The 27278-nt window shown below is 36.0% G+C and overlaps 1 protein-coding gene across 8 annotated transcripts in view; it reads right to left on the bottom strand.

Annotated features, from left to right (window-relative positions):
* Positions 1-27278, bottom strand: part of Kdm4c (lysine demethylase 4C) — a 394812-nt gene that overhangs the window by 303730 nt on the left and 63804 nt on the right. For all 8 annotated transcript variants that reach the window (XR_011704102.1, XM_027943079.3, XM_071600636.1 and 5 more), the window contains exon 5: positions 9642-9835. Coding sequence is in view for 7 of the 8 variants with exons in the window: in XM_027943079.3 (XP_027798880.2) it covers positions 9642-9835 (194 nt within the window). In the remaining variant the exon portion in view is untranslated. The remainder of the gene's footprint in view (positions 1-9641; positions 9836-27278) is intronic.

Genomic DNA, 27278 nt, shown 5'->3' with positions numbered 1-27278 from the left:
GACATTATTTTTAAATGAATAGATTCCAAATAACACAGAGAAAGGTATGATAAATAATTTTGAAATAAAAATTAGTTGCCCTGCACTTCTGAAGACTGAAGAGAACTGTTAAGACTTCAAAAGCTGGGCTTATACTCTGCCCTCTTCCCAATTTCAGATTCTTATCTAACAGGTTTGACAGACAAAGTACCCTTAACTCCTGATGGACTAAATGGTTTCTGAAGGGTACATCACTGGAGGGGACAAAATCTAAAATCTAACCAAAGAATCACCCACCACCTATTCCCTAGAATGAGACAAAACTCATTCTTTTCAAAAATGCAGGGTTTTACTTCTGACTTAAAGAACATTTCCAAGTAAAATAGCTAAAGAACAAATCTGAAGTACCAAAGAAATGAAATTGGGCCAGGTGTTTATCTCACCTGCATCTTCATAACCCGATCCCCATAACCTATCAATTATTACAAGATTTGAATCTAGCTACATATTTTCCAGGAAAAAAAAAATCTTCTTCTGCCATAGTTTTGTCCAGGAAGAGAAAGAGAGAGAGTCAGATAAAGAGAGGGAAAGGGGCATACACACGTTTGTGGGGTTTTTTGTTTGGTTTTGTTTTGTTTGGTTGGTTGGTTGGTTTTTGTTTTTTTAGTTATACATAAAATCTCATTAAAATGAAGCTGACAAGATAGGAAAGAAACAAAAGCAGGCTTTCTTCTTCCTATTTCTTCTTTACTCTTCGGTTTTTCCTTTAAATCCACATGAAAGGTCAAACAAGTCTGAGTGCCAGCTAGATAAAATACTAAATGCCTTAAGTCTCAGAGTCTTCGTTTTGTGAATGGAGAGAAAACTGACCAACCTAAGACATCTGCAGTCAGGGATTCCTGAAATGATTTCTTACTATGATTGACACACTTCCAGGTACCAATAAAAGAATGGCACTAAATTAAACGGAGTCACCAAAGACAAATGATTTACTTAACCCTACTCAACCATTCTTCAAAAGTAAGCTTCTAAAAACCAAACACATTGGGGTCATAAAGGTAACTTGTATAAATCTATTTATAATCCTAACTACAGAAGTACAATCATGAAGAAAGCCACTTTCATACACACTAAAGTCAAAGAATAAATTTTTATAAAACAACTATTAGATAGTATACTGCTGAGAGCCCCTGCCGAGTCTGTATGGCCCCTGGCATTTTGCCAACAGTATTGATTGACAGGCGAGGCATTACTATCAGCCTCTGCAGTTACTTTTGAGTTCTCGCACTATTTTGGAGTTCTCACTATTTTGGAGTTCTCGTGGGGATTTCCAGGGATTCCCGAGAGTTCCCATTGGTTAGGGAAGTGCAGGAGGAGGGATTTCTGGGAGAGATATTTCCGGCTGGGGGTTCCTGGAGGAGCAGCGTGCCGTTTGGGAGGATTCCCCGGGAGCTGTGTGAAGTGTATTCCTGCAGTTCAAAAATAAAGTTTGTTCCTGCTTCAGTGGCTCGTGATTTGTGCCCAGCCAGACTGCGGCAGTATACATACAGTATACATTTTCTGAAAACTGCTATTTAGATTAAACAGTCTAAAAAAGAAGAAAATATAGAAACATTGATAAGCCAAGAAAAATAATCTGTGAACTACCACATCTTCCATGGTAATTCACATGGCTAACAGCACTAATGCTTGTTTTCTATGAAATATACATTTATAAACTTGCATTAACCTGATTTTTTTCCCCTGAGAGTTACAAATTTGATTTGGCAATTTGTTTTCATTTGAATGTGTCTGTGGTTCTTTGTAAGTGCTGATGGTTTGAAATAAAAGAAAAGGAGGATATCACAGGCATCCTCTGTTATCACAGGTAATTTACATACCCTGAGATACTTATCAGGAGTATCAAGAATTATTTAATTAACACATTAGCTTATGTTCCTCTATAAAAATCCACATATATCTCATCACTTAAAAGAGTGGGACTTACTTCCGAAATAAAAAATGTCAAAACCTCCCAGATGCCTCCTTTAAGATATTTGTGCTGAGCAATCTACAGGGATCCTCGGTACTGCAGCATGTGAATGTAAGCTGGTAGGCATGTATCTACTTTCAAGGCAGGCTCAGGATTAAGTAAAATGTGATCTATCTGATCAATAAATGTTTTTGCTTCTGATTATGAGTGTACTCTCATCCTCCTACAAATATAGCTAATAGCTATTTATAAATGTCATGCTTTGGGGGCATAATTTCCATATTTTTTATTTCATTAACAATATTATCTTTAAAATATACAAAAATAGGGCTGGGGATATAGCTCAGTTGGCAAAGTGCTTGCCTCACATGCACATGGCCTTGAGTTCAATCCCCAGCACCGAAAAGATAAAAAAGATATATACATAAATAGTTGAAAAGTGGTAAGAATTAGTTATATAATTTACGCAATTAATACTTCAACTTAAAAGTACCTCTATAGGGGCTGGGATTTTGGCTCAGCAGTAGAGCACTCGCCTAGCATGTGTTAGGCCCTGGGTTCAACCCTCAGCACCACATAAAAATAAATAAAATAAAGATATTGTGTCCAACTACAGCTAAAAAATAAATATTCCAAAAAAAAAGTACTTCTAAACTTTAGTCTGATTCTTATATAGAACACAAATTTCTACAGGGAAAAATAATTAAAACAAATCACTGTTAATTCCAAGAGTATTTTTTTCTACATAAAGCCTCAAAAGAGGGCTGGCGATGTGGCTCAAACGGTAGTGCGCTTGCCTGGCATGCGTGCAGCGCTGGGTTCGATCCTCAGCATCACATACAAATAAGGATGTTGTTTCCACCGAACACTAAAAAATAAATAAATATTAAAAATTCTCAAAAATAAAAAAACCTCAAAAGAATATAGCTTTTACCATTATCCAACTAAACTTAATATCTGCAATTAGAATACATTACTGTGTCTCAAGTTAACAGGGATTAGAGTAGAATGTAGGGAAGTTAATAAGTAAGGGCTAGTTAGTGCCCCTATTAACCTAATGTGTGTTTTGCCAATTCAAAGCATCATTAAATATTATTAAGCTACTCATTCCTAAGTAATGCTCTGGTTTACATTTAAAAAAAAAAAAAAAAAAACTCAATGAATTCCGTAAGTAAGAGGATTTATTTAATGAATATTTGTTAAATATTTATGTGTCCCAGGTTCCTGTCAGGTGCTATCCCAGGCACTAGAGACATGTTAGTGAATGAAACCTACAGGGCTCCTGCTCCAGGAATTCACATTTTAGATGATGAATATTAAACATACAGGTCAATTTGGTGCCAAATAACTTTATTCATTCTTTTGAAAAGGAAGAAGGTTTGAAAATTCTACTTAACAATAAAATATTTAGTTGTACGTAAACAGCTTCTCTAGGAGAAAGAGCGGGGGAGGGAGGGGAGGAGAGGGGAGAAAGTGGAAGTTATCGCAGCTAACAGAGTGGATACAGCCATGCTTCTAAGTTGTCCCAACTGCATACAGTGGCAAATAAACTTTATGCTTAAGTTGAGTTTCTGTCATTTAGAACTAGCAAGCCTTACTTATATAAGATCTACAAGTTTCATGTTCAAACACTTCACACAATAAATATATTTCTTAAATTAATGCAACAAATGTTAGCACCTATTGAGCACTTACGATTCATGAGGAGCTGTGATATGTGTTTTGTACCCAGTTACCTTATCAGTTGGGTACCAGAACCATTTGAGTGTTTTAGGAAAGGAAATTGAGGCATGGATTATTTAACAATTGCCCAAGGTCACACACTCAGTAAAGAGTAACACATGACTCAAGACTTAAGAGTTTGGTACAAAACCTGTGTGTCCTTAAATGTTATACAACACTAAACAAATGATCAAATAAAAACTAGCTGAACCGCATCTGTATCCAAAAACCTAAGACAGTCAACTAACAAAATCTTAGGGGTTTTTAACAAAACTTAACAATGTCCAAAATGATGCACCTCATACTTAATTTTTCTAAAGCCATCCACAAAAATCTTCTTTCATGATTCTAGACCTTTCTTTAGCTTAAGGTATGTCCTCTTCTGATTCATGTCTTTATTCCTCAATAGAGCAAATCTCAAAGTTTCTTCCTCACTGTATTTGTACCCAGACTGAAAAAGAAAGATTCAAGGTACTATCTGAATTCTGTATCTCAAGGCAATTAACGCTATCACACATGACACAAGAAACTATCATATATAACTTGGGTTTGGAGTGTAGGATAGTGGTAGAGCACTTGCCCAGCAACACCTGCGCCATGCAAAAATAAAGAAATCCAATATTTTATTTATCTTAAAACTCTCGCTCTACTAGATATAGAGACATTTGGGGTAGTTCAGACATCAAGAAACTTTTATGACTCCCCCAAAAGATCATTCATTTTCATAAAGTTATTAAAATAATAATAGGGATTATGAATATTGGTATAGTACCTACCAGTTTTCCAAGCGCTTTTATACTCCGCATATCCCTGAACCTTCCTAGAAATACTGTAAATTGACAGAGAATAAATCATGCCTCCACTTGGCAGCTGAAGAAACTCATGATGAAAGAAGTATAGTGATTTGCCCTAAGTCATCCAGCTGGTAAGTGACAGATTGGGATTTTAAAACGGGTCTTCTGGCTCCAAAGTCAATATTCATTCCAAGAAAATAAATACTTTACCAGTGGCTGCCAAAGCAGTTTTCTATCTGCTTACTCTAAGGATTCTTTTTCCTTTAAGTCTTTATGCCAGAAATGTTTAAATACATCATCAGCTCCTACAGTCTCTTCCATACAAACCTGTGTTCATGAACACCTTTTAAGCAAATCTACCATATGTAGTGGCTACAGAATACATGTTGTAAGGATTCCCCCTGGATCTGTACTTGTATGCAGTGATAAAAATCTCAGGAAACTTGGTATTCACAATAGTTGCAATTCAGAAAAGAGTCTTTATAAAATGTTCTGTTTCTGTGCCTGCTCTTAAACAGACTGATATAAAGTAATTTAATACCTTCCTGACTCTATATAAGAATTATTACAGGGCAATCACTCCTGTAGCCAGGCCCTGTGGGTCACATATCAACTCAAAGGAGTGGAAAAACATGAACCTCAACTTCAAGGCACCTGCAGGCAGGTAGCAGAGTGGTGGTAGTGAAAGAAAAGAGAGGAGAAGATGATTACTACTACTAAGATAAAAAAAAAAAAAAATACATGTGTAAGTGAGGGGCAACACATAGTACACATAGTTGAGAGCCTTCTCGCACAATCTAAGGTATACCCAGACAGAAAGAGCAGCATTATCCAATTCAGGAGGAAATCACAAGTTGTCACATCCAGAACTTGTTGTCTAATGGTCAAAATGAAGAAAAGGAAGAAACAGAGGTTAAATGCCAGCTTCTAAGGCAAGAAAGAAGATAACACACTGAGGGGACAGGTATGTGAAACACAAGACAGGTCACCCACAGGGGAAAAGTAAAGATTAACTAACCAGATGGATTCTCATCCAAGTTCTATAAAACATTAAAAAAAGAATTAACACCAATACTCCTCAAAGTACTACATGAAATAGAAAAGGAGGAAACCCTTCCAAACTCATTCTACGAGGCTAGTATCACCCTGATACCAAAACCAGACAAAGACACATCAAGGAAAGAAAACTCAGACCAATATTCCTGATGAACATAGATGTAAAAATTCTGGATAAAATTCTAGCAAATCGCATACAAAAACATATTTAAAAGATAGTGCACCACAATCAAGTGGGCATCATCCCAGGGATGAAAGATTGGTTTAACATATGGAAATCAATAAATGTAATTCATCATATTAATAGACTTAAAAACAAGAATCAAATGATCATCTCAATAGATGCAGAAAAAGCATTTGACAAAATAGTGCACACCTTCATGTTCAAAACAGTAGAAAAACAAGGGATAGTAGGAACATACCTCAATATTGTAAAAATTATACATTCTAAACCCAAGGCCAGCATCATTCTAAATGGAGAAAAATTGAAAGCATTCCCATTAAAAACTGGAACAACACAAGGATATCCTCTTTCACCACTTCTATTCAACATCATCCTTGAAACTCTGGCCAGAGCAATTACACAAAAGGAAGAAATTAAAGGGATACAAATAGGTAAAGTAGAACTCAAAACTATTCCTTTTTGCTGATGACATAATTCTATATCTAGATGATTCAAAAAATTCCACCAGAAAACTTCTAGACAATGAATTCAGCAAAGTAGCAGGATATAAAATCAACACCCATAAATCAAACACATCCCTATACATCAGTGATGAATCCACTGAAAAGAGAAATTAGGAAAACTACTCCATTCACAATCGCCTCAAAAAATAAAATAAAATAAAATACATGGGAATCAATCCAGCAAAGGAGGTGAAAGACCTCTACAATGAAAACTACAGAACACTAAAACTAAAGAAAACCTCAGAAGATGAAAAGATCTCCTATGCTCCCAGATAGGCAGAATTAAAATTGTCAAAATGGCCATACTACCAAAAGTGTTATACAGATTTAATGCAATTCCTATTAAAATCCCAATGAAATAGAAAAGGCAATCATGAAATTCATTGGGAGGGGGGTGGGGGTTAAGCCCTGGAATAGCTAAAGCAATCCTTAGCAAGAAAAGTGAAGCAGGAAGCATCACAATACCAGACCTTAAACCATACTACAGAGCTATAGTAACAAAAACAGCATGGTATTGTCACTGAAATAGACTTGTAGACCAATGGTACAGAATAGAGGACACAGAGACAAACCCACATAAATATGGTTATCTCTTACTAGACATGGGTGCCAAACACATGCACTACAGAAAAGATAGTCTATTTAAGAAACGATGCTGGCAAAACTGGAAGTCCATGTGTAGCAATATGAAATTAAACCTCAATCTCTCACCATGCAAAAAAATTAACTCAAAGTGAATCAAAGACTTAGGCACTAGAACAAAGACCGTGTGCCTAATAGAAGAAAAAATAGGCCCAAATCTTCACCATGTTGGCCTAGAATCTGACTTCCTTAACAAGACTCCTAAAGCACAAGAAGTAAAATCAAGAATCAATAAATAGGATGGATTCAAATTAAAAAGCTTCTTCTCAGCAAAGGAAACAATTGATAACGTGAGGAGAAAGCTTATAGATTGGGAGAAAAAACTTTACCACATGCACCTACAATAAAGCATTAATCTCTAGGATATATAAAGAACTCAAAAAACTTAACTCCAAAAAAACAAATAACACAATCAATAAATGGGCTAAGGAACTGAACGAACACTTCACAGAAGAAGAAATACAACTGATCAACAAATATATTAAAAAATGTTCAATATCTCTAGCAATTAGAAATACAAATCAAAACTACTCTTAAGATTTCATCTCACTCCTGTCAGAATGGCAATCATCAAGAATACAGGCAATAGGGCTGGGGATGTGGCTCAAGCGGTAGCGCGCTCGCCTGGCATGCATGCGGCCCAGGTTCAATCCTCAGCACCACATACAAACAAAGATGTTGTGTCCACTGAAAACTAAAAAATAAATAAATATTTTAAAAATTCTATCTCTCTCTCTCTCCTCTCTCTCTTTAAAAAAAAAAAAAAAAAGAATACAGGCAATAATAACTGTTGACGAGGATGTGGTGAAAAGGGTACACTCATATATTGCTGGTGGGACTGAAATTGGTAGACCCACTGTGGAAAGCAGTATGGAGATTCCTCAGAAAATTGGGAATGGAACCACCATTTGACCCAACTATCCCACTCCTTGGACTTAAAATCAGCATATTATAGTGACACAGCCACAACAATGTTTGTAGCAGCTCAATTCACAATAGCTAGACTATGGAACTAACCTAGGTGTCCCTCAATAGATGAATGGATAAAGAAAATATGGTATATTTACTCAGTGGAATATTACGCAGTTTTAAAGAAGAGTGGAATTATGACATTTTCCAGTAAAGGGTTGGAATTGAAGAATATCAAGCTAAGTGAAATAAGCTAATCTCACAAAACCAAAGGCCAAATATTTTCTCTAACATGAGGTTGTTAATTAACAATAAGGCGGGGGACACTAGGGAAGAATAGCATTACCTTAGATTAGGTAGAGGGAAGTGATGGGAGGGGAGGGGATATGAGGATAGGAAAGATAGTAGAATGAAACAGACATTATTACTCTGTGTGTGTGTGTGTGTGTGTGTGTGTGATTACATGACCAATAATTGTGCAACATGTACACTCAGAAAAATGAGAACCTATATTCAATCTATGTATGATATTTCAAAGTGCATAAATGCATTCTACTGTCATGTATAACTAATTAAAACAAAAAAATTTTAAAGTGTAAAGGTAGAAAAGAAAGTGCACACTTAGGCAGACATACATACAGAACCTTGCATCATCACCTCATCACCCTCTCATTCGGTTAAGCAAATGAAAATATTCATATGGGTCTGATCACAAACCACAAAGAGTACTGGAAGCCATTCTGCCTAAGCTTGTGATAACGTAGGTGAGGAAATGGTTCCCAGAAGTACAGTTGTTTGTCCAAAGCCACAAATGTTGGTGGCAGAATAAATATTAGAGACCTGGTTGGTGGTCTCTCAAGTCTAGGCTCTGCTACATCTACTGCCTGCTTTCCAGAATTTATATGATTTTATATTACTCCTACCACCTTTCAAAGCTCACTTCAAATATAAAGTTTTGTAAAATGAATTTTAATGATAATAAAGTTTACCTCCAAATTATTTATTCTACATTAATATAATCTTTCAAAGATCTACTGGGAAATACCCTCAGAGACATTTATACCACTCTTTTCCTAGAGTAGTTATCCTAGAAAATAGAATGTAGATGAGTTGTCATAAGTCATTGCTGTTTATTGTTTTATCATTATACATAATGGTCAAAGTTAAAGATAATAGTGATAATATAAATCTACCCCTAAGGCATATAATGGAGTCTATATGCTTAATAGCTAATACTGAAAATATACATATATTAACTACTGAAAACAATTATTCTTACTTATGAGCAGTGATAACTCTTTCCCAAAGACAATAGTCTCTACAATCAGTCTTATCTTTGACTACAATATTCTTTCATAAGTGATCAAGAGTCAACATCAGTCTATTCCCAAGAACAGAAAAAACAATCATCATTCTAAATAAGAAAGCAGAGACTTCATCCAAACTCCCAATGTTAAAAATTCAAATTAATGTCCTCTTTAATTCTGACAAATCTCCAGAAAAGTTCTGCTACTAACTTTTCAGATTCCTTAAGCAAATTACAGAATACAGGAGCTCACATACTAGATTTTACAACAAACCCTTCAACAAATGCTCAAATAAGTACAAATTCCTAACAAATCATTTCAGACTAAAAATACCTATCAATCCATGGACCTCAAAATGGTCTGCAGTCAACTTTATATAGACAAGTCACCATTGAATTTAAAGTTTCTCAACAAAACCTGGGCAGAAAGGAATACAATCATTATAGCCAAAAACTTCCTTAAGCCTCACATAAATCTGAATCCACCAAATGAAAGAAGGAAAGCTCTTCAATATGTGCATAATGTGCAAATTTGAAAACTCATAAGCAAATGAATATTAAACAAGGAACTTGCCAAGACTTGGGCTCTCCAAAGTGGAGATAATTAATGCTGTAGAGGTCCATGTCCTCAGTGTGCCACGCAAATGTGGTTTTCCACATTCCAAAATAAAGATAAGGGGTATTTACACCCTCAATAGAAATACCGCACTCTTCTTCAACCACATCCAAGACTGTATTTAGACGAGCTATGTTCCATTCATCCACACCCTGGAGAAGGAAGCAAAAGAAAGAGAAATCAAATGTTAATAAACTAAGAAAGATAACATTTACTATTCAAAACTACCACCAGCCAATCATTATACTATATATTTTAATTCATAGAAAAAAATGAAATATATTATTATTCAAGAGCCACATATGTATATTCATTACTGCTAATCCAAAATTACTATCAACATCGTGAACTTCTACATAACTACTTTTATAAAATGATAACAAGTAACTTCTTGATTCAAAATGGAAATGAAACTTGAGACCCGACTTCCCACTTGCTTCTAATAAAAAATTATTTCAAAGCAGGTGACCCAGTGTGTGATTTCTGTCTTTGGCATACCATTTTGTTTTGAGAGGCTAAATTTTCTTGTTTATTTCTTTTCTATACATTAGTTTCAAGGTCACATTCAATACCAAACATCATCTCAAGAAACCAGTAATAGAAGTTATCTTCTGTCATCCCTCATCCATGTAGCAAGTGATATCATTTCCTAAAAACTACATGCTATTTTTTTTAATTGCAGTATTCAAAACCAAAGATTAATGTACTTATAGTGATCCTTCAATTAAACAGTAACCTTAGAGTTGAAGAGAAAAAAATATAAAAGGGGGCTCTAGATGTGGTTCAGTGGTTAATACTCCCCCACCCCAGTTGAATCCCCAGTAGGAAAAAATTAAAAATAAACCAATGGATACACAACCTCTGGAAAATAAAAACATAAATTCTTAAAACTGAGGTAATAAATACTCTACTATTTTCTAGTAAATCTTGCCAGAAAGCTTCCCAAAAGCCACTATCAAACATGTGAGAAATGATTTAAAAAAAAAAAAAAAAAAGCTTTGAAGTTCAGTGCTGATGTTTTCCCCAATGATGGGCAAATAACCCACCTGCTGCAGCAGTTTCTTCTGGGCAAGGCAAGGTTGCCATAATGCTGAAACATAATTTATTTTGCTAAAATAAACAATCTTAAAATTTCAATTACAGAGTTATGCAAATATTAAGAAGAGTCAATATTGACAAAGAGAAAGAAATCTTATTGCTTCAAATTTTCTTCTCCAGCATAATCATGAACCACAATCAATTTTCTATGCATGTATGAGTCTGTCAGGATGAACCCAACTACTAAAAATAACCATAAAGCTCTAAAAATTTAAAAAAATAAAAATTAAATAAAATTTTGTCTCCAATTTTTTTTTAATTTTTTATTGTTGGTTGTTCAAAACATTACATAGTTCTTGATATATTATGTTTCACACTTTGATTCAAGTGGGTTATGAACTCCCATTTTTTACCCCGTATACAGATTCCAATCTTTGTTCTCCACTATTAACTAACTTGGGTAACTGCCCCCAAAGACCAAGTCCACAAAGGTTCTTCTAAAGAGACCCAGGTCCCCTTCACATGTGAAAACGAGGAGTAAAGCTGGTTTAACACTTACCTGAACTGTGCACCTCTTTACAAAACACATATTCAAAACAATCCCGTAAAACAGGTAATATTCTCAAATGAAGAAATTAATATTCCCAGGCTAGTATAAGTTTAACAACTCTATGCTTCCAGCTCTGATACTTACACTTCACAGCGTCAGTTGTCAAAAAGAAGTGAGGAGCTAAAATTTAGGGGTGGCAAACACATACAAGCTGTGACATTCTTGCCACTCAGGGGTACACACAAACACTTCAAAGCCTATAATGCAAACTTCACTTGAAGAGTAGTAGTAGACTGGGTTTGGTTAAAAGGAGTCTCCAGAAAGTCTCCAACTACAAACAAGCCCCCACAATAGTCAAAATAGGTCAAAGGGTTCACTTTCCACAGAGTTTGAATACCAGTCCAAGCCCTCAAACAAATGCCTCTTCCCACATTCCATCCCTACCCAACAAAGCTCTTCCACAAGATGTTCAGCAGGTGTGGGGGCCAGCATTTACAACTCTCTTGACCTCCAGGGGATGTCTCTCCCCGTGCCCAACACCCTTCACCCTAATCACCAAGTCACCATGCCAGGCCTGTCCTGCATCTGTTATCTGAAATCACTCACCACTGGACCATGATTAGTAACTGAAAACTTTCCATCACTGTAACCTCCTCCTATCAGGAATCACATGGCAGTTCAAAAGAAGTAAATCTTAAAAATCCAAAACAAAGGTGGCAGCAGCTAAGAAGCAGGCCACACTGGACTCCCTGTATAGTGACTGCCTCTATAGTGTCACCAGAAGACTGAAGTACACATTGCAGCATTATGACAGGATAGAAACCTCAACAAACAATAAGCCATTTCTAACAAACAAGGAGGAACAGTGCAAACATCATACAGGCCCAATGTTCCCCAAAATATTTCCAATGAAACCAGATGCTGTGATCAAACATTTTTGGCCTCATTTTATCCTCCTATTAGATAGTCACAGTGTTGGGCTGCGGATGTGGCTCAAGCGGTAGCGCGCTCGCCTGGCATGCGTGCGGCCCGGGTTCAATCCTCAGGACCACATACAAACAAAGATGTTGTGTCCGCCGAAAACTAAAAAATAAATATTAAAAAATATATACATATTCTCTCTCTCTCTTTTAAAAAAAATATATATGTATAAAAAATATAGATAGTCACAATGCTAACAGGAAACCAAAAGACGCCCTACTGTTCAGGCCTTAAAGGTTCTGGAATCTTATTTAACTATCTTAACTCCATACTTCTCAAATATTATCTGACAATAGATGCTTGTCCATTTATAATGGACACTTGTCAAATTATAATGCATTTACATTCTGTTAAAAACAGTATTGTGCAGAACAAAACATTAGAGGAAATGTTATAGTAGATAGTTCTCTACTACATGCCTCAGCCCAAACGTAAGACAAAAGTAATTCTGAACCACATCAGAGAATGCATTTCAGAACCCAGAATGTGTAAGAGGGTAGATAAATTATGTTCACATCTATTATCATATTTCACACATATAATTTGATTGCGTAAATTAAAAACACATTGAGATTCACTCTGCACAAAACTCAAAATGAAATAATCAAAGACTTAGGAATTAGACCAGAAACCTTACAATTGCAAGAAGAAAGCACAGGGTCAACACTCCATCACATAGGTACTGACACAGACTTCCTTAACTAGACCCCCAAAGCACAAGAAATAAAACCAACAATCAATAAGTGGGATGCCATTAAACTAAACAGCTTCGGCACAGCTAGGACACAATTCAAAGTGTGAAGAGTAAAACTACAGAATGGAAAAAAACCTTGGCCAAGTACTCCTCCGATAGGGGAGTACTCTCCAGAATAAATAAATAAATAAAATAACCCAATCAATAAATGGGCAGAAGAAATAAACAGAAACTTCTCAATGGAAAAAACACAAAGGCCAACAAATAAATGAAAAAATGTTCAACATCTCTAGCCATCAGGAAATGCAAATCAAAACTACATTAATATTCCATCTCACTCTAGTCAGAATGTCAAGGATCAAGAATACAAACAACAAGAAATGCTGACAAGGTTGTGGGGAGAAAGGAACACTTACTTATACATTTTGGGAATGCGCACTATTATAACGACTCTGGAAATCAGTTTGAACAGTCCACAAAAAACTAGGGGTGGAATTTCCATATGACTCAGCTATTCCACTCTTGGGTATTTTCCAAAAATATCTAAAAATCCACATACCACAGCAACACAGCCACTTCAATGTTTATAGCAGCACAATTCACAATAGCTAAATTATGGAATCAACTCAGATTAAGAAATCTTGGGGGAAGCATGGAAAAATTGGAAGAACTTTAATCCGGCAAAGGGAAGGGAGGGGAAGAGAGGGGAGGAGGTATGAGGCAGGAAAGATGGTGGAATGAGATGGACATTATTACCCTAGGTATCTATGACTGCACATATGGTGTGGCACTACATCGTGTACAATCAGAAAAATAAAAAGCCGTGCTGAAATTGTGTACATTGAGTCAAAATACATTCTGCTGTCATATATACCCAATTAAAATATATAAATTTTTAAAAAGTAATAAATACAAAGATCTCAATTTTTAAAATGGGGGGGGGGAGAAATTGTGCGATACACACAAAAAAAAAAGTGAATGAAATTATGGCATTTGCCAGTAAATTAATGGAAATGGAGAATATCATGCTAAATGAAATAAGACAAACTTAGAAACTCAAATGTTGAATGTTTTCTCTCATATGTGGATGCTAATATAATGGAGAGGCGGAAGAAAGGATATGATAAGTTAAAAGGGAAGATCAATAATGTAGAAGAGATCAAGAGGTAGAGTGGAGAGATGTGTAAGGGAAGGCAATACTGAATGAATTTTTTAAAAATCATGTTGTGTGCATGCATAAATATATGATAGGGAACTTCACCTTTGTGTCTAGGTAGAAAGAACCAATCAAGGAGTTGGGGTTGTGGCTCAGTGGTAGAGTGCTTGCCTGGCATGTGTGGGGCACTGGGTTCAATTCTCAGCACCACTTATAAATAAATAAAGGTCCATCAACAACTAATAAAATATTTCTTAAAAAAAAAGAACAAATCAAATATAAACTACAAGATGAGTGAAGTAAGAAGAAAAATAGAAAAAGGAAAGAAGGACAGGAGGGATAAGGGGGAATCGTGAATTGAAATCAAATTCCATGCATGTATGAGTTTTGGGGGATAAACCCAACTACTATGCATAACTAAAAAAGCTCTTTTAAAAAAAATAGAGATAGTGTAAACCAAAACATTAAAAAAAGGTACTCATAAGTCAGACACGTTGGCACGCACGCACACACACACACACACACACACACACACATAAATGAAGAGAGAAAACCAGCTAAAATAAGAAAAAATATGAACAAATTTTTTTAATATTTATTTTTTGGTTTTTTGATGGACACAATATCTTTATTTTATTTTTATGTGGTGCTGAGAATTGAACCCAGTGCCTCAAGCATGCCAGGCGAGCGTGCTACCACTTGAGCCACATCCCAAGCCCAACAAATTTCTTAAAACTACTAAAGGTACTAATAAATACAAAATGGGTTTCTAAGAAATAAAGACATAAAAACGATGATACAGGGCTGAGGTTGTGGCTCAGTGGTGGAGCACTTACCTAGCAAATACGAGGCACTGGATTCAATCATCACCACCAAATAAAAATAAATAAAATAAAGATATTGTGTCCGTCTAGAACAACAAAAATTCTTACCAAAAAAAAAAGAGATTATATATCTATCAAAGACTACAAAAAGACTTCTTTTTTTAAAAAAAGAGAGAGAATTTTTTTAAATATTTATTTTTAGTTTTCGGTGGGCACAACATCTTTATTTTTATTTTTATGTAGTGCTGATGATCGAACCCAGCGCCCCGCACATGCCAGGCGAGCGCACTACCGCTTGAGCCTCATCCCCAGCCCCTTCTTTTAATATAAAAGCTAGAGAATTAAACATACAAATCAGGTTTAACAGACATATTCTTTCTGTCCTCACTCAGCAAATACTAAAATGGAATGAGGAATTTGATTATAAAACAATAACAAGACACCAGAAGAGCAACATGGTATATTTGAGGTGAGGTGAAAGTTCTCTGACCAAGTGCTGGCTCCACCACTTATCAGTTATAGAATCTGAGATTTTTCTCAATGATTCAACTTTGCAGAGCTGTTACCAGGGTTCCAGTCAGTCAAACAAGCCAAGACAGACCTTATAAGGCCCAATGTAAAGGCCTAATTCTCACTGGATCTACTTTCAAGGCAACATGTTCTATGCAGCAGAAGTGGGGTCTTAAGGTCTCTTAATAATACATAAACTCAGACTTGCCTTTCTCAGAGAAGAGTTGCAAAGATAGAATTTCCAAGTACAAGTAAAAATGTTTTGAGTCGGGTGCAGTGGCACACACCTGTAATCCCAGTGGCTTGGGAGGCTGAGACTGGAGGATATTAAGTTCAAAGCCAGCCTCAGCAATGGTGAGGCACTAAGCCAATTCAGTGAGTCCCTGTCTCTAAATGAAATACAGAATAGGGCTGGAGATGTGGCTCAGTGGTTGAGAGCCCCTAAGTTCAATCCTTGGTACAAAAAAAAAAAAAAAAAAATTGAAAATTTGTCTAAATTTTTATTTCAAAAAAGGACCAAAGCAGTGAATCTAACCTAACTTTCCTATTTACATATGTGATTATACCACAATGAATCTCACCATCATGCACATCCACAAGACACTAATTTTAAAAATAATTATGAGTAAATAACAGAAAGATCAGTACAGTAGAAGAAAGGGAATGAAGGAAGAGGGGAGGAAAAGAGGAAGTACTGGGGACTTAGAACAAATTACATTCCATGCTAATTATGTCAAATGAATTCTAATGTTTCGTATAACTAAAAAATTTAGAATTAAAAGAAAAAAAAACACAGCTTCTTTGAATAATCAATCTCCCCTGGAGTTCACAGCCCACACACCTCGATTTGGTGTTTCCAAACATTATGTTCCAACAACATCATGTTCCAAAGAGCACATCCAGAAGTGAAGAGCTAAACAATAAAACAAGTTGTAAACTGACATGCCCACAGAGCCATGCAAGTAACATCACAAGGGGAACAAGCAAGGAGGTGTCAATAAAGGTGGTAGAGGAATATCTGGAGACCATCTACTATCCTGCCTAAAGGGGACAATTAATACTCAGTTCCTATGTACTACAGTCACTCAGACTCTGCCAGATCTTCCAAATTTTTAAGTTAAGCCCAAAATTCAAATATTAGGTGACACTGACTAATTTTTAAAACTATGTTTATCAAACAAAATACATCTGTGGCCACATATGCAAAAAAGTAGTAGGCATTAAAGTGTTCACATCTGTTAACAATAATTTAAAAGGAATAAAGGAAGCAGGAGTTTAAGACAAGTTCTAAATACACAGAATTGAGCTTGGGGCAGAGAAACTACTTTAAAACTAATCACATATTTGCCCAACACTAAACAGCTATGCATAAATTTCACAGGAATTCACTCTGTATATATAATTTATCCCCCTGTGCCATCACTTTGTACAAAGAGTTTGCAACTTATTTTATTGTTTAGCTCTTCATTTCCTGATGTTCTCTTTGGAAGGAGCCAATGAGAGCCAAAGAAAAAAAGATGGAAAACTACTAAGACTTAGTAAATGTGAAAACTGAATAGCCAACTTCAGAATAAGCAGGATCCCGTTCTGCCCGGAACAAAACTGTGTAAGAGGAGCCTCTTCGAGGCAGCAGAGTGCAGAGGAGCCAGTGATGGAATTTAGCCACTTGTCAAGTACATCTGCCAAATCCACAGATGATAATTCTTTGAGCCACCAAGGGGAACCTGACAGCACCCTCTGCTTTCTCCAAGAGCTAAAATATTTGCCCCTAAGAATGAGAAGCTGCTACAGAATCAACACTGAGAATACAAAAGGGGTCCTAGATGCCCACTGAAACACATCAACTGAAGACATAGAATAGTCAAGATTTTCTCCATTCTATTTGACTTATTTCAGGAGATGTATTCTCATTTTCTTTACACAAAAGCCTGGGAAGTCATAGGAAAATAATTGAAAACTGACACACACAATTCATACCAACCATATTTTTACAGTACCTTCCATGTAGTAGAAGACTAAGAGCCTAAATGTCCCTTGGTCCCCCAAAATTAATTCTAACCCCTAGCCTGTCATTGTCATTCTCATTCATGGCTTTCCACCCTTCACTGCCATCACTCTCTCTATATTACATCCTTGGCAACATCAACATCTAACCCACATTTCATTTCCTCCCCAATTCCCAGCCTTCATCCTCAACTCCTTTGATTGGCTGATTTCCAAACAAAACCATAAGCCCCATGTATCTCCTGAATTTCAGTGCCACATACCATAATAAAAAGAAAACTCTTTCATTAACTAAAATAAAAGCAATGGTCCAGGCTTTGATTAAACTAAGAGATTTCCTCAAGATCTTTATATATAAAAGAAAAAAATAAATCTATATGGAATTCACTTTTCTTTTACGTCAATTACAATGTTTGACAGAATAGCTCTTCTTGCTTCTTCCTTTCCATAAAAATGTCTTACATTCTCTAAACTCTTTACTTTTAAGACAGACCTATTTTGCATTTTATTTACCAAATACCTATAATTTTATAGTAGGGCTTTCTTTATTTCCAGTATTCTTAACATTAAGCAACATAGAGCAAATTTTGAAAGAATCAAGTTGTGCCCCTTCCTCAAAAAAAGGCCATATAAAAAAACAAACTGTTACCTTAAAGGTAAATGTGAGTATGGGGGTAAAAAAGATGCAGGAAGGACAGAATAAAAGGGAAGACCACTGAGGGTTTGAGATTAATGTAGTCCCTGATCTCAGGCAGAAGCAACTCCAATCCTCTTAGAAGAAAAAATATTCAGCATTTGATTCTGGAAATTTTCCACAAATTAAGATTAAGCTAAGCATACAAGGAAAGATCACCGTGCATACAGGGAGGCAAGCCAACAATGGAGAAAGCTAGCAGAAACAACTAACAAATCATTTAGTCCACCCTTTTCCAGAAGGACTGCTAATACTGAACTGTCAGAGAGAAACTAAAGAATATAAAAATGTTTAAAGAAATAAAAATTGGAATCACAAAGACAAGCAAGTAAAAAAAATAAATAAATTTGGAGTGACTAGTCTATTTGGAAAAAGGGACTGACTTTGAGAAAAGAAACAAACATTATTAAACAAAAACCCAACAAAAGGATTAAGCAAGAGAAGTAGTAAATCAGAAGATAAAATTAAGGTACTGACACAGAAAGACAATAAGATAGAAAGCTGAAAGGTAAATTAAGCTACACTAAGGATAGCACATTTAAAATTCGAAGACATAATCTATTCAGAGCCCTAGGAGGGATACGAGTTATGAAAATTAAAAAATAAATCAATGAGAAAAGATTAGTAAAATCACTTACATTCAAACCAAAAGCTCTTTTCATTAAAAGAATAAATGAGACAAAAAAAAAAAAAAAACAGAACAGTCCTAACTAGAGCAAATAATTCAACAAATAATATAACTAGCACAGTTTGGGTACCCATAATACCAAAAAAAAAAAAAAAGATCCAAATAAGAAGAAAAAGTCAAAGAATCTTAATAGGAAAAAGATCACTTCATAAAGGCAGAAACCCAGGTAATCAATAAAGACATGAAAAGACACTCTATAAATAATCTGTAATCAGAGAAATACAAATTCACCCAAGGTATTTGATAGGCATAAGACTGATAAGCAATAAGGTGAATATTAAGTACAGAAGAGAATGATATAGATAAGGATGAGGAAGCTCTTAGAGCTATGGAAATTCTCTGAATCTGGACTGTCAATGCACAAAAATAATTGAATTATATACTCAAGATTAGTAAATTCTGTATTATGCAAATCATATTTTAATAAAGGTGTCTTTAAAATGCATATATACTAGGTGCTCAGTAGCAGAGCACTTGCCTAGCATGTGTGAAGTCCTGGGTTAAATCCCCAGCAATTGGGGGGGGGGGGGGTGGCTCTAGGGGAGGTAGGGCGGGGAACGCACTACAATCGGAGTGGACACTATTTGGAAAACAATCCAATATTATCTGATAACAGAGAGAAAGTAAAGACTATGAAAATGTTTAAAGAAATAAAAAGACAGTGTTTCCATTCCTAAGTAAAAAACTTTTCTATAGGTATACCAGGAATGTGTTCATAGCAAATACATTCATGGTTCTAACAGAGCTTCCAGAACTGATAGAACATTCAGAATGCAACATCAGTTAGCACTACCTTCATCTTCCCTGGCATAATTCAGAGTCATGTAGGCTAACATTTCACTCACTACAAAGCAGCCATAATATATATACTAGCAGATAAGGCATACTTCACATAATCTGAAAGTTACAATTCCACAGGCCAACAGAGTTCCCTCTGCACCAAAACTTATCTAGGATGATAATATATTTGCCTTGCACATGAAATTTACAGAGTTAGTGTTCTGCCTTCAAGTTTTTTATTTCAGGATAAATGGTATCATGACATGATAAATATATAAAATTAAAAAAACTCTCCTGATGACTGAAACAATTTAAACTGTTTCACATTATGTAGAAACTCACAGCCTTAGATTAATTTCTTGTCCAAGAGCACCATCTGGTGGATGAAGGCATTTAAGTTCTCCCATTATAGAAAGAGGAAGAAAATTGTCATCCACAGGCTAGATGTCATTAAAACCAAAATCTTCATATAAAAAGATAACCAAACCTCAGGCAACGTATTTATTGTAAAGGGGCTCTTTACAAAATTATAATACAAAGAGATATGGAACTTACAAAAATTCACTATCAAAGTTGAGTACACCTTAAAGAAATGTTGCCTAGTACAAAACAAACATTTTTAAGCTGGGAGGAACCTCAGAGAGTAGCTAATTCAACCTCTTCCCTTTACAGAGGAAGACTCTGATGCCAAAGACAGCATTGTTCTGATGGAAATAAGTGGGTCAAATAAGAGGTCAGTCAGTATCTATGGCCAGCTGCTATTCTGTCAGGTTAGTAGTTATCTGGTCACCCCACTATGTATGAAGTATTCCAGGCCCCATGCTTTTGGACATAAACAAGGAACTATCATACCCTTCCTGCCTCCACCTCCCACCTGAATTCCTTTTCATGGTTTATGTTTCTGCTTTCCTCCACCAGCGAAAACCATCCTGACATCAATAAAAACAAAGCAAGATCAACTTTCAATCATCACATTGAAGAATGGTTATTATCAAGAAAAGGTATTCACAATGTATTCAAATGAGAGCAAAAGAAAAAAAGAAAACAAAACCTACCCTCATCTGTTTTGAAAAATCCAATTAATTACATGCTAAACTAGCCAAATTATATTGTTTAATTGTGTGCATGTACTAGTATGTAACAACAAATCCCATCCTTATGTACAACTATAATGCACCAACTAAAAATGTAGGAAAAAACTTTAAAACAAAAATACAATTACTGTGAGGCACAGTCCCACATGCCTGTAATCCCAGACACTCAGGAGTCTGAGTCAGGAGAATTGCCAAATTCAAGGCAAGTTCAAAGTAAGTACCTCACTCATGAGGTCCTCAGCAAATTAGTGAAACCCTGTCTCAAAATAAAAAGTAAAAGGGGCTAGAGATGTAGTTCACTGGCAAAACATCCTTCAGTTCAATGACTAGTATACAAAAAAAATTTTTTTCTTAATTTTTCTTAAATTCAATCATAGATTTTTGTTCACAAAAAATAACCACTGGGAAGAAATTTGCAATCGATTCTGACAGTTGTCTCTGAATGCCTCCATGAATTATTTTAGTTTCATCTCTAATATAATACTTTCCAATTTTTAAATATTAACTATTTACATTAAGAAAAATGTAATTTTTCCTTTAAAAATGGAGATATAGACTGAAAAAAAAATGGGAGATAAAAGACTCTCACCACCATTCAACCAGCTTAGAAATAGCAAAAAAGAAAAAAAAAAATTTCCCCCAAACTCTCAATGAAAAATACATAGTATAAGGCAATTAAGTTTTCATCTTAAGATCTGACACTATCATTTTAACTTTAACTTATCCATTAATAAAATTAACTCAAAATGATAAAAGTAATACATAGGCTAGCAAATCATTATTAAAGAAAAATAATTTAAAATATTGAAGTACAGAGACATGAGTTCATATTTAAACATATTCTGCTTATAAAATTTTGCCTGATATATCTGACAGAATACATGACAGGATGCCCCACCAAAGAAGTCCATGACTTCCAATTTGAGAACTGCTGTCTCCAAATGAGACTAGTTTCTAGGTAAGATAACAGGAAGCGCAGTTAACTGAAGGTCAAAAGATGCTAGAACACCATTCTTACCTCACACTCTGTGCATTATCTATGTACAGTGACTTCAGAGAAATCTTCTTTTGCTAACTCTCTTACGGCAGCAATTTTCAAGGTTATCTGGATACCATGTGCACAACATGAAAATCCTATCAGACAATCTATGACATCAGAGTGTGAGGGGCATTTCCAGAGGCTACATAATATGTGACATCACAAGAGATTAAAAGCAAAATAGACTGAGCATGATGGCACCCACCAGCAATCTCAGCTATTCCATAGACTAACGGGGGAGGATCTCAAATTCAAGGCTTCTGAGCAATTTAGTGAGACCCTGTCTCAAAATAAAATTTCAAAAGGACTGGGATGTAGTTCAGAGTTAGAGCATTTGGCCTAACAATGAAGAATATGAAGAATGGGGAGGGGGAGGGGGAAGAGGAGGAGGAGGAAGGAAAAAAAAGAGAGAAGCACATGTAAGAATCCAGCAGTCTCCAGGCAGTGAAGCACACCTATAATCCCAGGGGCTCAGGAGGCTGAGGCAGGAAGATCATGAGTTCTAAGGCAGGAGGATCATGAGTTCTAAGCCAGTCTCAGCAACTTAGTGAGGTCCTAGGCAACTCAGTAAGACCCTGTCTGTAAATAAAATATAAAAAGGGGTGGGGTTGTGACACAGCCCTTCTGGGTTCAATCCCCAGTACCAAAAAAAAAATTTTTTTTTAAAGAATCCAGCAGTCTACTAAACTAGACATAAGAGATTTATTTTTCAACATAAGAGATTTTTAAAAATATAAAATAATGACTCTTCTTAATTATTCTACCTTAGAATATATAGTCATCTTTTATAAAAACATTTGTGATACTACATAATGGATTTTTAATAAATCAAAATTTTAAAATAGTTTTAATTTTTATTTCTAATATAATAAATAAGAACAATCTACTTAAGCCAGGCACAGTGATGCATGCCTATACTCCCAGCATCTCAGGAGGCAGAGACAGGAGGATCGCAAGTTAAAAGCCAGCCTCAACAACTGAGCAAGGCCCTAAGCAACTCAGTGAGATGCAGTCTGTAGATAAACTACAATAAAAGGGCTGAGGAAATGGCTCCGTGGTTAAGCGTCTGTGGTTAAGCGTCTGTGAGTTTAATACAAAGTTCCTACCCCCAGGCCCACCAAAAAAATGATCTACTTAAACTAAAAAAAAATGATCTACTTAAACTAAAGCTCTTTGAGATTCACAACATTTACTAAGTACATAATGAGATCCTGAAACAAAGTTTGAGAACCTCTGTCTCAGGGCACTAGTGCTTTAAAAAAAAAAAAAACTCTCAAGGGAGAGGGTTACTTTAACCCTTTCCTCATCCTCCTGACCCAAAACTCCTTTCCAAAGTCTTCTGCTGCACGCAGTCCATCTAAAAGTCCTGTATCAGATCACATTTGCCAAAATGACTCCAATTCTATCATTTCCTAACTGCAATGATTTCAAAAAAGTTCTTTTAAGACTCATACAAACACCAAAAACATTCAGGAAACTCCACAAAATGATCCTAAGCTAACTTTTCTATTGCTATGCATTCATCAATTCTATAATTATTTAGGTACATTTTTGGTACACATACTATGTTAGGGCCTGGGACTAGAGAGTTTATGAGAAATGTTTCCTGTCATCACTGGACTCAAGAGTCTACTAGAGAAGAAATAGTCACACAGGTAAGTACAGGTATCCTTCATTATCTATCTTCATTTCACAAATACTTTCTGTAATAATTTTTTATCCAAAATTCACTGTCCAATCAAAAATTCTCTTTGATAATGGTCACCAACAGAATCATTTCAGTTGAATATATCTCTAAGTAATAGAATTAAATCTGTATCTCAGATCTATTTTCCCAAAAGGATTATGTCCCCTGCCCTTATTAGATGTATTGGGCATTAATGCTATTTTCTTCCCATCATTATTAGTGAAAATGTTTCCTAAGAAAGCAAAAAGGCTGTAGGGGAACATGAGTGTTAGAGGCCAGAAAGAGTAGGAAGTAATGTCTCAAACTGAGGGAAGAAAGCACACAGGAAGCAGGATCTTGACACATTCTGTCTTTTCAATAAAGCAGAACTGATCTGGAAGACTTCACTGCATTACTTGAGTCAATACAACATTTGGAAAAACTAGAGAAATGCCTAGTGCAGAGGACTCATAGCCATTCTCAGTAGGGGAGACCACTGCATACAAGACTGGCACTGGAGAGAAAGGTAGACACCCTTTGAGATCTAGAGTAGCAACAATGGAGGGAAACCCTAATTCACTGAAGGAGTCAAGTTTCAAAACAAGGGCAAAATGATCTGGCAAAGCCAACAACAGTGAAAGATGACACAAACGAAGATCATGGGTGAGGCAGCTGCCCTACAGAGTTTTTTCTTCCAGTGAACTGGAAAATACTTTTATCAGCAAAAAACTGATAAAAGATGGTTACCTTCAAAGGAATTCTCAATCTTGATGAAAATGTCATCTCATAGTTTTATTTCCCTTTAAAGAAAAGAAAAAAAAAAAATCTGGACAATTAGCACCCAAAGAGGGCTTAGGTTGCTCTGTGGGGATTGTAACAATGGGGATAAGCTAAACTCATGGTATAAAATATTGGCTCAAAGGGGCCAATGAAGACTATGCTACCTGTTAGGATATGAGACATCTGAATCAGAAGACCTAAGTGACAGAAGAGGGTGATAAGGATTAGGGAAGCAGCTATCTGGCAACACTCAGCAAAAGGAAAATCTTGCAAAGGAAATTCTCTGAACACACTTTAAGACCCTTCTAGCTTTATCAATTATGAAAATGAGAGGCTACTTCAGCAAAGCATGTGGAACTTCCATTTTAATGGAATTTAATGAAGCATTATTTTCAATAAGAAGATCACCATTATACTATGAGCTACTGTTAGAAATGCAGGACAAACTAGCAGAGAAAACAAGCCTGAACAACTTACTCTGTCACTGCAGTAACACAAGTAATGCTGATGTCTATTCTTAGCTCTCACAGAACAAAGCAGACTCTGCTGATGGAGGTGTATATGGCTACTGGACATCTCAGAAATCTTTTCTACAGAATCTGCTGACTATTGTTGCCTTAAACCAAATCTTATCCCAGTTTCTGGACTTTTTTTTCTCTGTATCCTTCTTTTTACTCTGGATCTTTATATGTTTGCTTTGTTTCATAGAGAAGCTCCCATGTGTCTAGGGATAACTTCTTACATATATAGACAATCAGCAGAAGCTAATTAAATTCTGTATCTGTATACCTTAGCGAAACACACACACACACACACACACATACAAACAAAATTGAGATCTTAAGTTTGTTATGCTTAGGGTACTATTTCCAAAGAATCATCTAGAGGCCCCCAGGACCACAAGCAGCTCTAAGAACTTTCTCAACTACATAAATTTCCTAAAATCCCCCAAACACTACAAATTTCATTGTAACTAATCAATGTATTCAATTTATATTAATCTTATTCCCCTGAAAACATTCACAATTTTAATTATAACCCATCTGTTTCAAAAAAGGGTTTGCATATTCTTCACCAGTAACAAATATTTGTGTCTCTAAAAGCTAGAAACTTTCTGCAAAGGTCCAGAGAGTAGATATTTTGGGCTTTGAAGACCATAGAATTTCTGTTATAATTACTCAAAAAATAGCCAAATATAATATGCAAGTGAGTAAGCAAAGTTGTGCTCCAGTAAAACTTTATTACAAAAACCCTGCTCTGCATCAGATACCCAAGGCCTAGGTTTTGTCACCTATGTCGTTGATAGTCTTGGTTTTTCAATTTAAAAAATAACAACTGGCTTAAATTGTTTTATTTTACCATACACAAGCTATTCACTAAGTTTTTTTAGTAGAACCAAAGGAAATCAAGATATAAATCAGCAGAGGTGACAAGCCTCAAGCCCTGGGATTTCTAGGCCTTTCTCTCCTTCCTATCAGGGGTGTTTATTCTGAACTAGTGCTTCATGAACGCTCTCACCCCTAATTCCTGTGTGTACCCAAGGCTGGTACCTTTTGTGCCCCTTAAAAGATATGCCTGGTACTACAAAACTAACAGCAGCCTTGGAACAAAGCAGGAAGGGCCACTATGGTACCAAGGGTCAGACTCACAATCCAGCCCACGACCCTGTAGGCTTCAAGCAGTCTCTTTCTTCCTTATTCCCAACCACTGTATCAGGTCTGTCTCAATTTCCTCAACCCCCCACTTGGCCAACAACCTCTAACTTCAGCAAAAAAATACTAAAACTTTCAGGTGTGGTCTTGCCCTCAAATTTACCTAGGTCCTATTCTCAACCTCCCTCTGTTTTCAATCATCTAAGCCAAGCTAAGATGTCCTTCCCCCTCCAGAATGTCCTGCATGCTTCTCCTCCAGGCTCCATAGAACCCCATAGTGGCCTCTACTGTACGGGGGTTCGATCCTCAGCACCACATAAAAATAAAGATATTAAAAATATATATATCGAATGTTTTCTCTGATATAAGGAGGTTGACTCACAGTGGGATAGGGAGGGAGAACATGGGAGGAATAGATGAAGTCTAGATAGGACAGAGGGGAAGGAAAAAGGAGGAGGCACGGGATTAGAAAGGATGGTGGAATGTGATGGACATCATTATCCAAAGTACATGTATGAAGACACTAATTGGGTGTCAACATACTTTATACATAAACAGAGATATGAAAAATTGTGGTATATATGTGTATTAAGAATTGTAGGTTTTGTCACCTATGTCGTGACAAAAAAGTATGTGTATTATCACCCTTCCTGGGCATAACCTCAGTGATGTACTTTCTCCAACTAGGCCCCACCTGCTACAGTTTCTACCAACGCTCAATAGTACATTCATACACAAATCTATCAATGAATTTAGATCTATTGATGCAGTCACAGGCCTCATGATCCAATCAATTCCCAAAAGCCCCACCTCTGAACATGGCTAATTCAGGGACCAAGACTTCAACATGTAAGCCTCTGGGGGACATTCCAGATTCAAATAGCAATGTCTTACGTGCTTTCTAACTTACGGTTTTTTAGGGGAAGAGGTTTTAAAATAGCAGTATGTAGTGGCACACATTATAATCCAAGACTTGGGAGGCTCAGGCAAGAGGATTATAAGTTCGAACTCAGCCTGGGCAACTCAGCAAGACTGTCTCAAAATAAAAAAACTAGGGAAAGATGGGGAGTGGTGACCAGGGATGTACCTCAGTAGTAGGGTACCTCTGGGTTCCATTCTTGGTATCAGAAAAGAAAATAATACAATTAATAATGGAGGTAAGCCAAATTATTAAGAGATGCTAAATTTACCAGATGCAAGAAAGTCTGTTAGGACACCAAAGTGTCACTCATACATTACTTATTAATTGCAAAGTACAATCATTGACTACATCCATTATATTGGGAGAGAAACATTTACAAATAACATTATTGGGGAAATTAGGGACATATGAATATATTTTTATATAAGGTGATATATATATGTCAGGTTGTCTTATAATTAAAGACACGTACTGATCAACTTAAGGCATTGCTGTTATAATGCCTGCAACTCACTTTCAAATG

The sequence above is a fragment of the Marmota flaviventris genome, chromosome 13 (genome assembly GCF_047511675.1).
Source record: "Marmota flaviventris isolate mMarFla1 chromosome 13, mMarFla1.hap1, whole genome shotgun sequence".
Lineage (NCBI taxonomy): Eukaryota > Metazoa > Chordata > Mammalia > Rodentia > Sciuridae > Marmota > Marmota flaviventris.
This window is presented reverse-complemented; position numbering and strand designations above follow the sequence as displayed.